Below are 15,608 nucleotides of genomic sequence, written 5' to 3'. Positions count from 1 at the left end.
GTGCGGTCTCTGTGGCCCGTCCAACAACATAACCAGCCTTGCAATTTTTTCTTTGGGAAAATAGGTAGCCCAGTATTTCTTTTTGAAGAATACCCAAGCTAGGCATATTTGTTTTCTCCGACTTACTTGGCTGCAAATCTTTCAAGACGAGGAGGGATGCATTCCGGCCTGGCCAAAGAGTATGGTCAGTGTCTGTTAAAAGTAATATCAAAAGGGGTTGAAAATTCCAAAAAAATATAGCAAATGGCATATTAGTTTCTTTTTTGGTTTTGTTCTTCACTGATATCTTATACGCATTTCATTGGATTTAAGATGACATAGTACTAATTTATTTTTAAATTTGTTTTGTCATGTCTACATAGTTCTCAAACCCGTAGGGTCTGCAGCTCAACGTTCATTGACGATATAGTGTTATATAATTTGGTGACCGAATGTTGTTCAAAGTCCCGGATGAGATCACGGCTATGACGAGGAGTCTCGAAATGGTCGAGATATAAAGATTGATATATAGGACGATTGTATTCGGACACCGGAATAGTTTCGGAGTGCACCGGGTAGTCATCGGATCACTGGAAGGGATTCCGGGAGGCCCCAGGTGGTCTATGGGCCTAATGGGCCAAGAAGAGGCACACACTAGATCCCGCAAGTGAGCTATTTATACCGAAGCTTACAAGAAGCAAAGTTGAAACGGGAGCTTTTCCACCACGGCATCCAACAACCCATGGAGGGGCTCGCACGCCCCTCCCTAGCCGCTAGCCCTAGAAGAAGGAAAGGGGGAGGGGGCTCCACCTCCTCTTGCCTTTCCTCCTTGTGGGAGAAAGGAAGGGGGGCGCCACCTCCTCCTTCCTCCCCCTTGGTGCGAAAAGAAGGAAGGGGGGCAACCTAGGGTAGGAGCCCAAGTAGAATTCAGACCTACTTGGGGCGCCCCTTGGCCTCTTCCCTCTCCCTCCCACCTATATACATGAGGGAGGGGGCGCCTAGCACAACACACCATTGTTTTTGCTGTGTGCGGCGCCCCCTCCACCGTTTACACCTTCGGTTTTTTTGATAGTGCTTAGATGAAGTCCTGCGGAGATAGCTTCACCATCACCGTCAACACGCTGTCGTGCTGCCGAAACTCATCCACTATCTCACCGTCTTGCTGGATCAAGAAGGCGGAGGACGTCATCGAGCTGAACGTGTGCTGAACGCGGAGGTGTCTTACGTTCGGTACTTGATCGGTTGAAGCGCGAAGAAGTTCGACTACATCAACCACGTTACCAAACGCTTCCGCTTACGGTCTACGAGGGTATGTAGACACATTCTTCCCTCTTGTTGTTATGCATCTTCATAGATAGATCTTGCGTGTGCGTATTTTTTTTGTTTTCCATGCAACATTTCCAAACACAATTTAACTACTCCAATGAGCATCAATACTACTAAACGACTAGACAATGAGCATCTCCACTGCTAACTATGCTCCTGGCCAAATATAATAGTAACATCTAGTAGCCTATTTAACTACACAGAAAAAAACATTAGCACATGCCTACACAACCTGTTCAAGTGAGCATCAATACTACTAAATGATTAAACAATGATCATCATCAGTACTACTACATGACTAACCAGAGGCTACACTAAATGACTAAGCAAATGCGTACAGAAGTTACTACCAATTTTACAAAGAACAAAATATGTGCATAATTCTTACAGGTTGAGCACAAACTAGAAACCTCCTACCCGTCTCAAATCCTTCAAAGGTTACATGACGCTCAGCTGGCAGCCGATGCTCCACGCAAAGATCCTGGGTGCCATCTCGATGTCTATGTAGTCTTGGTCTTCAATGCTAACAGGAATCTACAGGAGCAAAATAAACCAAAAACGCCAAATCAGAAACCCTAATCCCAACCCTAGCTCAACCACTGACCTGGTACTACATGCCGTCGTCGGAGGAGTTGATGTACTGCAGGTTGGAGTCGTCGCTGCTCTCATCCTCAAACACCATAGCGTGGTGGCGGTGGTTGCGGACTGCACGGCGAGCGGTGACGAATGGGAGAGACGAGGGCGAGGCGGCGAACAGAGGGAGAGGGTGCGGCGGGTGGCTCGGTTTGACCCGGCCCAGCCAGTTAACGACCGAGCCGGCTTCGTCCTACACAGCGGAGCAGCGCGCGCGGGTTGGCCAGCGTGTCACTTGACAGGTGGGGCCGATCAGTCAGATACACAGTCAATACGTGCTTATACGGCTATCAAATCATTTTGTAACACTTAGGCTGAGAGTTGATACTGATTTGTAAAAAATATGACTATTAGTATTAATTCGTTACGACATGCTGAAGCGTGATAGTTGCATGCAAATTAACTTGGTTGTAGATGCTGGGCAATCATACGGGACGCGGCTGCCGTTTGCCGTAATAGTGCAACAAGGGATTTCCCCACGGGTGACCCTGCGCGGCAGCGCCTCCTGACGTAAAATTCCCCAATTCGGAGCACCGAAAACTCCAGGAAATCTGCACCTGACAAATCGATTTTCTTTTCCTTTTAATCGCATTTCGGCTTCGAAGCCCACCACGCCGTTTCCGTCTCGTGTCTCGCGCGCGCGGCATCGCCGCCACCACCACCACCGGAACCCTACGAAGAGACCCCCGGCCGTCCCGCCGCCGCACGCGGCGATGGGGGCGGCGCGGCGGGGCCTGCTGCTCGACCAGTGGCGCGGGATCCAGGAGGACGAGGAGGCGTACGACGACCGCGGCGACCCTTCCGCGGCCAACCATCGCCGCCGCCGCCTCAACCAGGCCAAGGAGCAGTGGTACGGCCCTCCGCCCCTAGTCGCTCCCCGCTTCACGAATGAATCCCGCGGGTTTAGTGGTCGCGGCCCAGGTTTAGGGTACCGCCCGGTTGGGACGAGCAATGCAGTAGTAATGCTTGCGCTGATGGGGATTAGGCAGCTTAGCTGCATAAGGGCGAGCCTCTGAATTTGTTTGGTCGGTTCTCGGTTGGAATAGGTAACACAGATAGAGCTAGCTATGCGCCTATGATGTGGGGTGAGAACTCCTGCAGACTTTGGAGTTTATTGACAACGCGAATAGGAGCATTGATACCGTGGAATTCGTGCTTCTGGAAGTCTACAGTTACTATTCTGGGTTGATAGGGATTGTGAACTTTAGAGTTTGGAAATCACATTGTTCAGCATATTTACAATGCACACAAAAGTGGTCCTGTGGGCACCAAGTTTGGAGTCCAAATGATATATTGTACATGCGCTTCTGATATGCAAAACTGAATGATTACAATGTAGACTTGTTGGGTTTGACTACAGAATTTCTTGTAGTAGGGAGATTAATTTGAAATTCGAAATGTTATAGCTGGCCATCAACTGATAGAATACTCCAAAAATAGACCACCTCTTGGATACCAAATTCAAGGATCTAGATTCAACTTGTCAACTCCATCCCACGTACCATGAGTTCTTTATGTACTCCTCTAATGGTGTTTCCAGGAAAACAAAACTACCGTTGCTACTTTTTTGTACATTAAGAAAATAATATCTAGCCAGTAGTGGTAGAGGCTTGAGTTTATGCAGTTGTGAAGAAATTGTGTCATGTTACTTTGGTTAAAGTTTTGGTATTTGGTCTATACTGGGAACTGACTTGCATTGGAACACCAAAAATAATGGAAATGGGTGAATTTGTTCTTTTCCCTGCAATGTGCCTTGTTTTTGGAGTCGAGAGTTTCTCATCTATTTTAGTAGCTAGTTGATGGTACTCTTTATAAAATTGATAATTTCTCTGATGATCCTAACAAAACCTAACTTGATTTTTTGAATCACCTGCAGGTTTTCACATTGTTTTGATTTTCTAGAAAGTTTGCCAAAAGAAGAGCATATTTGGTGTGGATATGCTGATATTATGGGACCTTTTTTAGAAATGTTCCATGGTTACTTTGATGAGCAGGAAAACTCACTCGTTAGAACAATATGGTCACGGATTTCTCAAGAACTGGGCATTTGTACACAGTGTGTGTGTGAACACCACCAGGCACAGGAATCTTTTGATACTGAATGTCGGTCAGGTAGTATTGACCCCCTCCAGAAAGTATTACGGCATCTTGATGAAGAGAGGGTTACGAAGCACCTAGAAAAGATAAATGCAATGATTCAGCTTAAGGAATATGACCCTTCCTGTCATGGTGCAGAAGTTGTTTGCATAATGTTCGAAGTATGTTCCATTTATGTTGTACTCCCCCCCACCCTCCTCTTATGCAACATTAACAGTACCGATTGCCCTGTGAAACATATCTATAAACTTCCATTGCCAGTCTTATTTTTCTGACAAATATCAGCATGAAGTATGCCTTTGTAACCATACACCAGTGACAGCACTATTGGAGAATATCTACCCACGCTAGTATTTATTCGGCATTGTTTTTCTCCCTAATTGCTTTTGAGATATGTAAGACGCGCATCAAAAGAGCCTTACATGAAATGCTCAGCGCATGCCATACAGAGGGCTGTTTTTATGCACCGATGTGCAGTTTTTTTGGAAAGTTCTGTACTTACCAAATTAGCAGATTTTTGATATGCAAAGTGGTCAAAATCAGTATATGATTTATCATATCTCTTTGTGTAAACAGTCACAAAGTTTTCAGTCTTAAGTTTCATGGTGATCATGATAAAGTGCTGTTTTAATCTATTTATTACAGGTTTTGATGTATCCTGTTCTATTAGATGACCAATCACTGGCTAATCAGTTCCAGAAGTTCATTGAAACAATTGATGAATCATATGAAGTGAGCCTTTCAACTAATCAGCAATATCCTGTAAGTTGCTTCTTTCCATTGATGTATGCTCATAACACTACAAGTAATGTCTCACTCAGTCGTTTCAAACAATCAAGTAGTCCAATATTCTGCTCGTCACCAATTTTTTTTGCTTATTGCTTAAAATATAGTTTCTCACACCATATGGTTAAACTTACAATGTAGGGTGTTTACGCATTACTTTTCTTCAAAAGTGGTAAAGCTCGGGCTATTGGTCTTCGCTTATCCCGATCCATGGGTAAATTAAGGTGACGTACCTGTCATTTTCATGTTCGTTTTGATTCACGGAAGTTGTTGTGCAATGTAGGCTTTAACTAGGCAAAAGTAATAAACTGTGCCCGGAGCTATCAAGCATGTTGTTGATGATCCTGTTTTTGGTTTGGTCATAGTTGTTAATAAACCTTACACTTGCAGTCTTGAAATCCATGTTAGTCTGTACTTCTCAAGCCCTTGAGAGGTACCAGCCCTAAATGAAATATGACAACATGCCAAATCTATGTATTGTTCTTATTAAGGTGAGTATCTTGTGGAAAGTGCATTTTGTACATATCTTCTCTGTACTGTTTAAAATTGAATTTCTATATTAGACAGTGCTGGGTAGGTAACGGGCTAACAACAAAAACTAAGGTTAAGGAAACTAATCTCCTTTCATGTATTGGTTATTTTTAGCGCCTCACAATAATTAAGATAGGTGGTAGTGCTACCAATTTTTCTTTCAGGACATGTTGCCAAGACCAAATTCACAAATATAATGTACTCCCTCCGTTCCAAAATATAGTGCGTATAGATGTATCATTAGATAGACCATGAAACATATTTTTATATTGTATTTATTCGGTATTATTAATGCTGATATACAAACTATATTGGGAACGGAGGAAGTATTAGATGATATCATTTGATTTTGGGTTCTCTTCTATTCTCCAATATCGAAGTGCTTCTTTCCTATCTGGTTATATTTCCTTCAAAAGCATACTTTTCTGTATGACTTTCTTGTCTTTTACACAACCTTCAACAGCCTAGAACATTAATTCTATTAATCTAATAAAGAGTCTTAAATTTGGTGAAATCTCACCTGTTTAAATCAACATGAGTAGTTGACTTTGATCAAGTGCTAAAACTATCCTTTCAGGATAAGCATTTTGGGTTTGGCATAACACTGTCTAATTTTAATAAATAATAACATATACTGTCTGTAATTGCTTTATCAATCATTTGCAGGAAAGCGGTTGACCTGGAACCGCTGCAACCCTTACTGCAAAAGTACATCAATTTCCTGGATGCTGAAGTTCTTCCATCTACTCCAGAATTTTCAAGGCCCAGGGTGCAGCTCCAAAGGGCTGATGTTTGGCTTGGATTTAAATCACTGTATGTAAGTTTAACACATGAATTGCATGACTAGTTATGTTTTCATATATAATAGATATTGCGTCTGTTAATATATTGAGTATGTCTGCAGCCTTGGATTTCTCGAGGCACCTGCTTTTGAAGATGGAATCTTGGAGAAATACCCTATCTTCCTGAATATTGTACTTAACCATGTCAGTGATGACGGATTCGATTTATCATGTGCTGTTAGTTGCCTCAAAGCATCATTTGAAATGCTTGGTAAGTGTAGTTATTGAGTTCCTGATGGCCTATGAGTATGCTAAGCCTGCACCTTTGCATAACTACACACCTTTGTTTTAGGCTGCAAACTTTGGTTGAGAACAACGCTATCACCTAGTGTTATTCGGAACACATTATTGGGTCAGTGTTTTCACACTCGAGATGAGAAAAGTCACAAAGAAATATTCGATCTTTTCATCCCGTTTCTTCAGGCATGTCTGTTGCTCTTTCGTTATGAAGTGACTCTCTTATCTTCCACATCTTGATGAATTATGATAAGTTAATTCCTTTGTGCATTATGCAGTCCCTTGAAGCTCTACAAGATGGCGAACATGAGAAGCAACGGAGGAATATTTTGTATTTTCTTCTTCATCAAGTAACTCGGAGTAGTAATTTCAGTGCACTGATGAGAAAAAATGCTACTAAGGTTAACTTCTTTTGATGGCTCTTTACTTCTTTAGTTCTTAAAAATTCACTGCAAATGCTCGCAGAAACTTATGTTCTTGTATTGCCTCATTATTTTTCTTTCTATCAATAGCTTGTTTGAGACTTTGGACTATTTGAATATCGCTCTGGGTTTAAAATTATAGTTCTAATCTGCAAATAATATAACTAACGGCTAGATAAAGGGGAGGCAATAAAGGAGCAACAACATTAGCACATTAGACGAACTGTGTTTGATTGATGGCCGAGAATATATTTCACACCAACGTCGTGTGGTGGACTGTTGTATTTTGAAAGACCTAAACGAGTGAGTGATTTTGGAACAAATGAAGTATGATCTACCTCAATACTTTTACAGTCGATCATATTTGTAACTCTGCCGAGTGTGGTATCATGGAATTCACTGCATCTGGTGATGAAGTGGGTGGTCAAAAGGATCAATAGAAGTGTCTTTGGAGCCTTTTATTTTATTTTTTATGGGATCAGTAACCACTATCCATCCATCATAGAAATGACTATTCGTCTAGTCCACATGAACCAGTTAAGACATGTTTTCTTAGAATACTACTCCCTCCGTTCAAAAATAGATGACTCAACTTTGTACTAACTTTAGTACAAAGTTGGGTCATCTATTTTAGAACGGAGGGAGTAGCTATGAACCATTTCGAGTAGTTCTACAATTGCTGGAATCAGATTGGCATTTAGTGGGGACCGAGTAATGATCTACGAAATGTGCTTAGTAGACATGGAAACTCTTGTTTCCATGGAACTAGGTTCCTTGATGAGCCTCTTGCGTATTTGGAAGCAAAGGAGTGCATCTCTGACAATATTCCCCCTAGTGTTATATCTTTGTCGCACCTGCCAGAAAAGAGTTTCGTATTCAATCTCTTATAGTCAAGGGGGTCTACGACCCTCCTCAAGGGCTTTACTGATTCTTCTGCTGTTTCATAGTTCAGTCCCAGCCTTGCTCGTCACTTCCTCCACATCCCCTTTGCCTTGTATATATAGTCTTCTTTTTATAATATCACCCCCCTCTATTTCAAAAATATGAGGCACACACACGTCTAGGATTCAAGTTTCACGGAGAATCACACCGATGAAATGTGGGTTATGTCTTATGCGGCACAAATCATATTATTAGACTTATATTCCGAAGCATGTTCTGATGATATCACCTTTGTGTTGCATAATTCACATTATGTTGGTCCAGTTCTCGGTCAAACTTAAACCTTAGGATGTGTGAGTGCTTTACATTACACTACCGGGGCCTTCTCTACAGTTTTTCCCTCAAAAAGACTAGCTCTACAATTTCTTGTGCGTCATTCAAGTCCTTTTCAAATATGTGCAGGCTATGCCACCTATGTTGGCTAGTTAACTGTTTATTGTATTGATGTAGTGCTTCTTAGTTGTGCTTTGGTGAGATTACATTGTATAGATATTGTGTACATGAACTGTCTGTTTCTGGAAATTCCATAATAAAACTAACCTTCTTTTGCATGATATATTCATACAAATTTATGCACCAAATTTGAAATGTTTTATATACCAGCTATACATTCCAATATGCAAGAAAGTCCTGTTTTCAGTGCCTAGACCATTAATTTTGAAAGTGGCATGTCTGATGAAATCATAATAGAAACAATGTAGATTCATGTCAGAATAGGCACAAAGCTTTTATGCTATGCATTTACAGCTGCTCACATACTTGTGGGATTCTAAGAAATGGTGATGCCATGCTGCTACATTGTTTGGTGTAATATTACCCTTATAGTATGAACAGTATGATCAATAGCCGCACGGAATGATATAGATCTAGCTAGCAAATGCATTTCTTAACAGTTCAAACTTTATTGATTGGACGTAATTTTGGTTACTGGTAGTGCATATATTATATATGATGATTACCTGATGCTATTGATACCTTTTACCTATTTCCTTCCAGATTGCTCTTCTTATTGTGCAAAGAGGCTACACAATGAACCCTCCTTGCCCAGCCTCGGAATGTGCCCATATGTGGTAATGACCAAACAGTACTTATCTTTGAGACTTTGACACAATCTATTAGGTCACTTATTGTGAGTGTAGAGGGTGTGACACAATCTAATAGTTCGTTGAAGCCTTTTTATGCCATACACCGGTGGTTCGTAGAATTCTTGTGCTGTTGATTATGTTTCTGCTGTGCGAGTATTATATTGTTGTATTATAGCTAGCCCTGGTTTCCAACATATCACGTACTGATGACAATCAAGCTTCTAAAATCTCTCCATCTGCGGTCTGTGTAATCTCAAATAAATAGCACATTGCCCACACATTGGTACTTGTTACGGACTAAAAGCAGTTTTACTACATGTTCTAAAAGATCACTACTATTTGTCTCAATTGTCAAACCATCCATACCCAAAACTTATCTGAAATGTTCCTGCCAGACCCAACAAGCTATGTTGCCTGATGGTGAGCGTACTGCTGCCAACAATACGCATCGAGGGATTATTAACTAATAGTTGTAGACAGCAATCATGCTGGCAATTCCTACCAATCTGAAAAATGTTATTCAAGTATGTTAAATGTCTTCTCTAATTAGCCTTAGACATAACAAACTGTTGGACATGACGTTTTAACATATTAGCAGAATGCAGAGCCTTAGTTTTTTACTTACTGTTTAAAAATTGCTGTTTGATACATGCATTTCCCCAATGTCATTGCTCCCTGATTAAATTTGAGAAGATCACTAACTTATTTCTAGCACACTGTTTCTGGCATTCCACTCTTTATACCTATTTTAAGGCCAGCTTAGTCTTTCTGTTTGTCGCCTGGCATCCACTGACCTTGATTTTGTGAAACAGGGGACCATCTTTGATATTCTCGTTAAATGATACATCCTTGCATAGTTCTCTGCGTCAACCTGCGTTTGATCTCATCAATATTCTCATAGTTTCTGATGCTTCTGCCTTGATTTCCTTTAAACTGAAGTATGAGTCTGCCACAAAGGGTGATTCAAGCAACTCTGTCATGTTTGTCGAGGACGAGGATGAATTGCCTTTTGCCGATGATACCGCGGAAAAGGAGTACAGCTGTTGGAGTGATTTCAGAGCTCTGAACAAGTTGACATTTAGGGGATGCAAGGATTGGACATGTGTCCCTTTGTTATGGTATCTGGTAATGGTTCAGTTGGAACCCTCTAAACTGCCTATGGCTTTTTCGAAAGCAGTGTTTTGGGCTCTATCTCATATTTCTATTTTGGAGCCTGGGTTAGCTATGGACTTGTCAGTGCCTGTAAATGATTGGTTATCGTCACATGCTGGAGAAGTCTCGTCAACATTTTCATGGCAAGTTCCAAATGGTGCTGATGATGGTGGAGGTGGGAAGGATTGCATCAATACTCTCAAGGTGTCAAAATTTGGTACCCTGTTATTGAGAATATTTAAAAGGTTGGCTCCATTTTGTTGACCGCTGTTTCATCCCTTGTGATCTGAGTTTGTGTTCCTGAATTATATCAAGATCTTGCCATGTCATATCTTTTACTGATTGTAAACCTTAAGCCCTAAATTTCCCTGGTATATCATACTTACATGATATTAATATCTTTTAGATTTGCAATCCGTGTCATCATGCAAATTGAGCAATGTGGGCTTCAAAAGCAATGGACATGGGAACCAATGATGGCGGAAAGCTTGATTTTGGCACTAGTTGATCCCAATGATGTAAGAGCATTACCATTGTCTTCCATACTATCCCTGGTACATATAAGTATTTAGCAGTAGTGTATTACTCAGTAGTGTACTTGATGCAGAATGTGCGGCAAGCAGGGAGGGCTGTCATGGAACATGTATCCCAAGCACGGGGTTTGACTCCTGGGCTTCAATTTCTGTGCTCAAGTGCATCTTCACTGTCTGCTGTTTTCGTGGGTCTAAGATATGCAGTGCAGCTGGTAATGTTTGACTGTATATTATTTTTTAGTCATTGGAACTAGTTTGTAATTGGAGCATAAACTGAGGTTTCATATTTCACCTGGTTGCTTCCAAGCTGGTTCTGGCTTCTGTAGCAATGGATCAAATTCCAAAGTTGAATTGAGTAGTACTCCGTATGAGTTACCAGGCAGTAGTTATGTGATTATCGACTATAAACCAGCGCATAACTGCATATGATCTAAAAAACCTTGTAAACAACTCGAAATATCTGTACACAGATCTTGCTGGTAGGATCTACTGCTGAGTAGCCCTAATTACTCCCTAATTACTGTAAAGTAGATAGAAGTAAACGACAATATTCTTCTCTGCTTTATTGAGAGGGGTCGTTCCCTTTATATAGTAGACTAGACTTGATCGTCAAGCTGGTAAGTCTTCAAACTCTAATACCATCTCTAAACTGATTCAACTCTTTGCTATCAAACTTGCTTAATCAACTAGGACCCTAATTTAAGGCACAATACTCCATTTTGATGGGCTGGCCCACATAACATTGCTAACTTGAATAGAATGATTAAGTCATTCAGGAACAGATGTCATTAGATGCTGATACAGATCTCTCTGAAAACTCAAACTGGCAACTAGTTTTTGTGTTCCAACTTGTCATGGTTGTGAAAAGTCAAAACAACAGCCAACTTCGGATGCAAACATCCAAATCGCAACCATCAACAAGAACAAAGTCTTGCGACACAACAAATAGATGACATGGTGTGGTTGTGGAACTTTTTTTTTTGAACCGAGTGTGGTTGTGGAACTAAATGCCGCGCAGCAATACATTCCTTAACCTGTATTCTAGTATCTCTTATACTTGTTTGCAGAACATGGTGAGCATTTCTTGCTGGACAAAATAATGAGGGTATCACATATATGTTCTAAAAAGAGGAAGAGGGAGGGGATGTGGAGTTGTGGACAGTTCCAGACTATTTGAGTTTTGAAATATAAAGGTTCATATATGAATTTTAAATTAACTTTAAGACTGGATGCATGGTATAAAACATTTGAAGTCCGGTATAAGAAATCTGGCATCATCTTGACATTTTCTTCTAATACAAAATGACACAATTTGTGTGCGTGTTTGAGAAGTGTAGGGCACCGGTTAATGCTGTGGCAGGAAACCGAACCTTGACTTGAACCACATGCTAAGATTTACTTAATGTTTCAAAGTGTCTTGATTGTTTCCAAGTTATGAAGGAATATAGCATTGTTCAGTTTTGGGGATTGAGGGAACATGCTAACTTATCCCTTGCTTTTTACCCCATTCTGTCGGTGTTTTCTGTTGAAGCTGAAAATAATCATGATAATTCCTTCTTTGGAATTCCAGGTGGAAAGGCAGTCACTTTTGGCAGATTTTCATAGTCTTCATCACTTGTTTTTTGTCATATGCAAATTAGTCAAGGAGGACATTGCTCAACAGCCTTCAATTCCACAGCCAACAAAACCTTCTGAAGGTGGTTTCTTGCGTCAACCATTTTCAAATGTACCAATTACCCCACCAGAACATGCTGTAGATATTATTTCCTGGGAGAAGTTCAGCACTTTGCTTTCAGCAACTCTCTGGCCTTTAATTTCCGCGTGCCTGATAAAGGGAGACGAGCTAATAAATACCAAACAATGTCAGGTACATATGTACGGCCGTAATATCTTATAACATCAGTAGGTGTATCCTTTTTTGTTGCCTCTTCATATCTTCAGTTTTGTTTCAGATATCATGTGTTCGAGTGCTTGAGTTGCTTCCCCTAGTCTACAACAGAGTCAACTCATATTGTGCTGAGCCATTCAGTATGACGACAATGGTTCCAGACCCTAGTGATATGACATGGCTTTTTCACTTGATTAACTGGGGGAAATCATCTCTGCTTGTGATCAGCAGACACTGGAAACAGTGCATGCTATCTTTATTTAAAATATTAAAGGGTTCACATGGTGACACCATTCAACGCTCCATTGAAGATCTTGGTGATACCATTTCACACGGTTAGAACTTCATGTTTTTAAATTGAATTCTGGACTTTTAGAAGTTTCACCAAATGTTTGGTAATTACTTTTATCTTCCTTTCAGATGTAATTGATATGGATGCACTTAAAGGGAGAATTTCTAATCTTAATCTTGCGGTGTTCAAGAAGGTGCCCACAAAATCAGTTGAAACCATCCCTTCTCTGATTAGGCACACAGATCAGGAGAGGCATACTGGTCGGGACAATCTTGAGACCATGAAGCCCTCTCACGCGTCAGACACCGAACACATAATTCTTCTTTCAGACAGTGAAGAAAATTTGCCTACAGATGATGTCATTGGTGAGGAGGTTTTGTCTTCAGTGAAGGAGAATGACGGATTTACTGCTTCAGATCTGTTAAAAAATCCCTCTGTACAAACAATGCCAGTTGAAGATAAACATGTGTCCTTAAAACAGCAGACACATAGTGATATTAGTGCCTCTTCAAGACCTGTATCGACGGAGAGTAGAGGCACACGTGCTGCCTCAAAAGGATTAGGTGGAACAAAAATGCCAAGTGTTCCAGCCAATAAAAATAGTACTTCCCATTTACCAAACAAGGTTAAATCATCTGTTAGCGCCACTACTCAACCATCCCGTCCAAATTTGTCATCGGATGTATGCAAATTTAAGTCAATTTTCAGAGATATATCTGATGATGAAGATGATCCCTTAGAGCATGCACTTGATAATTACAGAAGACCACAAATTCGTGTAACAAAGTCTGCCATATTAATTCCTAAAAGGCAAATAGTTCAACTTCAGTTGCCTTCTGAAAGGAGACAGTCTTCTGGCAGACCGGATACCAGTTTCCGACGTTTTAGTCCTCCTAAGCTGGACAGTTGGTTTAAGAATATATTGGAAATGGATTACTTTGCTATTGTTGGGCTATCTTCTTCCGAGACAGTAAAGAAACCTGCTTTAAAACAAATTCCTGTCTGCTTTGATTCACAAGCTCAATACATTGAGATCTTCCAGCCACTTGTTATAGAAGAGTTCAAAGCTCAGTTGCAGAATGCTTATGTTGAAACCCCTCCTGAAGATATGATGTGCGGCTCTATATCTATACTCTCAGTTGAAAGAGTTGATGAGTTTCTTGTTGTTCGTGGGCGTGCTGAGAACACAGTGTGTGTCAAATCTAAAGGGTGTATAGAGAATGATCTAATACTGCTTACCAAGGATCCACTGAAAAGCTCTGGACAGCAAGTCCATGTGCTTGGAAAGGTATTACTGTTGCGCACAAAAGTTCAATGTTTTAATAACCTAATTCTGTATGTCTTTCCTAACGTATTTACTGTTCTCTAGGTGGATCGGCGTGAGAGTGACAAAAATAAGGCTTTAATTATTGTAATAAAGTTCTACCTCTCGAATGAGATTCCACGTTTAAATAAAGTGAAACGGCTTCTTGTTGAAAGAAGTAAATGGTTCTTGAATCGGGTTTTGAGCATGACTCCTCAACTCCGAGAATTCAGTGCTCTCTCATCATTAAATGACATCCCAGTGCTTCCAGTAATCCTGAATCCTGTTTCATGTACTGCAACCAATCATGAATCTTTTAAAGTGTATCTTGATAAACTTGCACGCCCTCTGCGGAAAGTATTGAAGTCTTCATACAATGACAGCCAGCTCCAAGCTGTTAGTATTGCCATTGGGTCAGCAAGCTCGAAAACAAAATGTGATCTGTCTCTTATTCAGGGCCCTCCAGGTTTGTCGTTTTGATCCCTATTCACAATTTTTAGTAAGTCCAGCCACCAGAAAAGGTAATCTTTTATGCTTGTGTTTCCTGCAGGTACAGGTAAAACAAAAACTATTGTTGCGATCGTGAGTGCATTGCTTTCTTTACATGCCGACAACTCTTACAATTTACCAAGAAATGAATCCCTGGCTAGTGCTGAATTTACCAAGCCAAGAACAAAGATTAGTCAAACTGCTGCAGTAGCTAGAGCTTGGCAGGATGCAGCCCTGGCTAAACAACAGATAAAGGATTCCCAGAGAGAAAACCCGAGGACAGAACGGCTTTCAAAAGGCATCCTTTCAAGAGGAAGGGCTCTAATATGTGCGCAGTCAAATGCGGCAGTTGATGAACTTGTGTCAAGACTCAGTAAAGGATTGTATGATACTGAAGGAAAGCTGTATAGACCTTATATAGTGAGGGTTGGTAATGCAAAGACAGTTCATCCTAATTCAATCCCTTTCTTTATTGACACACTTGTTGAACAAAGGTTGTCAGACGAGTTGAAGATTAATGATGAATCCAAAATTTCATCCGATGGCGGATCCTCTGGTTCACTTAGGGCTAGGTTGGAGAAGGTTGTAGACAGAATTAGATATTATGAGTCACGGCGAAAACTAGTGGAGGGTGATAAGACAGAAACTGGATCTTCTGTGCCCGATGAAGATGAGATGGATGAAGTTTCTGATGAAGCAATTGGTGCAAAGCTCAATATTTTATATACACAGAAAAGGGCAGTTTCTTCAGAACTTGCCACTGCTCATGCACGTGAAAAGAAAATAGCTGATGAAAACAAGTCTCTTAAGCACAAGGTAAGGAAGTCAATTCTCGGAGAAGCAGAGATTGTTGTGACAACGCTCAGTGGGTGTGGAGGTGATATTTACGGAGTTTGCTCGGAAACTGCTTCAGCTAAGAAATACGGGAATTTCTCTGAGCAAGCTTTGTTTGATGTTGTTGTTATCGATGAAGCTGCGCAGGTGGGGTCTCAGACTCTCAATACTAACTGTCCTCTTTCAAATCAAGCTAGCTTTATATTTAATATTTATTATATGCTAAACACTAAGCTT

At 40.8% G+C, this 15,608-nt stretch overlaps 1 protein-coding gene across 1 annotated transcript in view; it reads left to right on the top strand.

Annotated features, from left to right (window-relative positions):
• Positions 1–2,409: 2,409 nt before the first annotated feature.
• The window catches only part of LOC125507145, a 20,994-nt gene continuing 7,795 nt past the window's right edge, over positions 2,410–15,608 (top strand). Inside the window, exons 1-17 of the mRNA XM_048671823.1 lie at positions 2,410–2,788; positions 3,815–4,196; positions 4,681–4,797; positions 4,963–5,045; positions 6,019–6,165; positions 6,257–6,405; positions 6,487–6,617; positions 6,710–6,832; positions 8,792–8,865; positions 9,693–10,277; positions 10,439–10,550; positions 10,640–10,777; positions 12,136–12,432; positions 12,518–12,788; positions 12,874–14,033; positions 14,115–14,514; positions 14,599–15,592. Of these exons, the coding sequence (XP_048527780.1) occupies positions 2,652–2,788; positions 3,815–4,196; positions 4,681–4,797; positions 4,963–5,045; positions 6,019–6,165; positions 6,257–6,405; positions 6,487–6,617; positions 6,710–6,832; positions 8,792–8,865; positions 9,693–10,277; positions 10,439–10,550; positions 10,640–10,777; positions 12,136–12,432; positions 12,518–12,788; positions 12,874–14,033; positions 14,115–14,514; positions 14,599–15,592 (5,300 nt within the window). The 5' untranslated portion in view covers positions 2,410–2,651. The remainder of the gene's footprint in view (positions 2,789–3,814; positions 4,197–4,680; positions 4,798–4,962; positions 5,046–6,018; positions 6,166–6,256; positions 6,406–6,486; positions 6,618–6,709; positions 6,833–8,791; positions 8,866–9,692; positions 10,278–10,438; positions 10,551–10,639; positions 10,778–12,135; positions 12,433–12,517; positions 12,789–12,873; positions 14,034–14,114; positions 14,515–14,598; positions 15,593–15,608) is intronic.

This window comes from Triticum urartu, chromosome 5 (assembly GCF_003073215.2).
Source record: "Triticum urartu cultivar G1812 chromosome 5, Tu2.1, whole genome shotgun sequence".
NCBI lineage: Eukaryota > Viridiplantae > Streptophyta > Magnoliopsida > Poales > Poaceae > Triticum > Triticum urartu.
The sequence above is the reverse complement of the archived record's forward strand: the minus strand, read 5'-3'. Positions and strand labels throughout refer to the sequence as shown.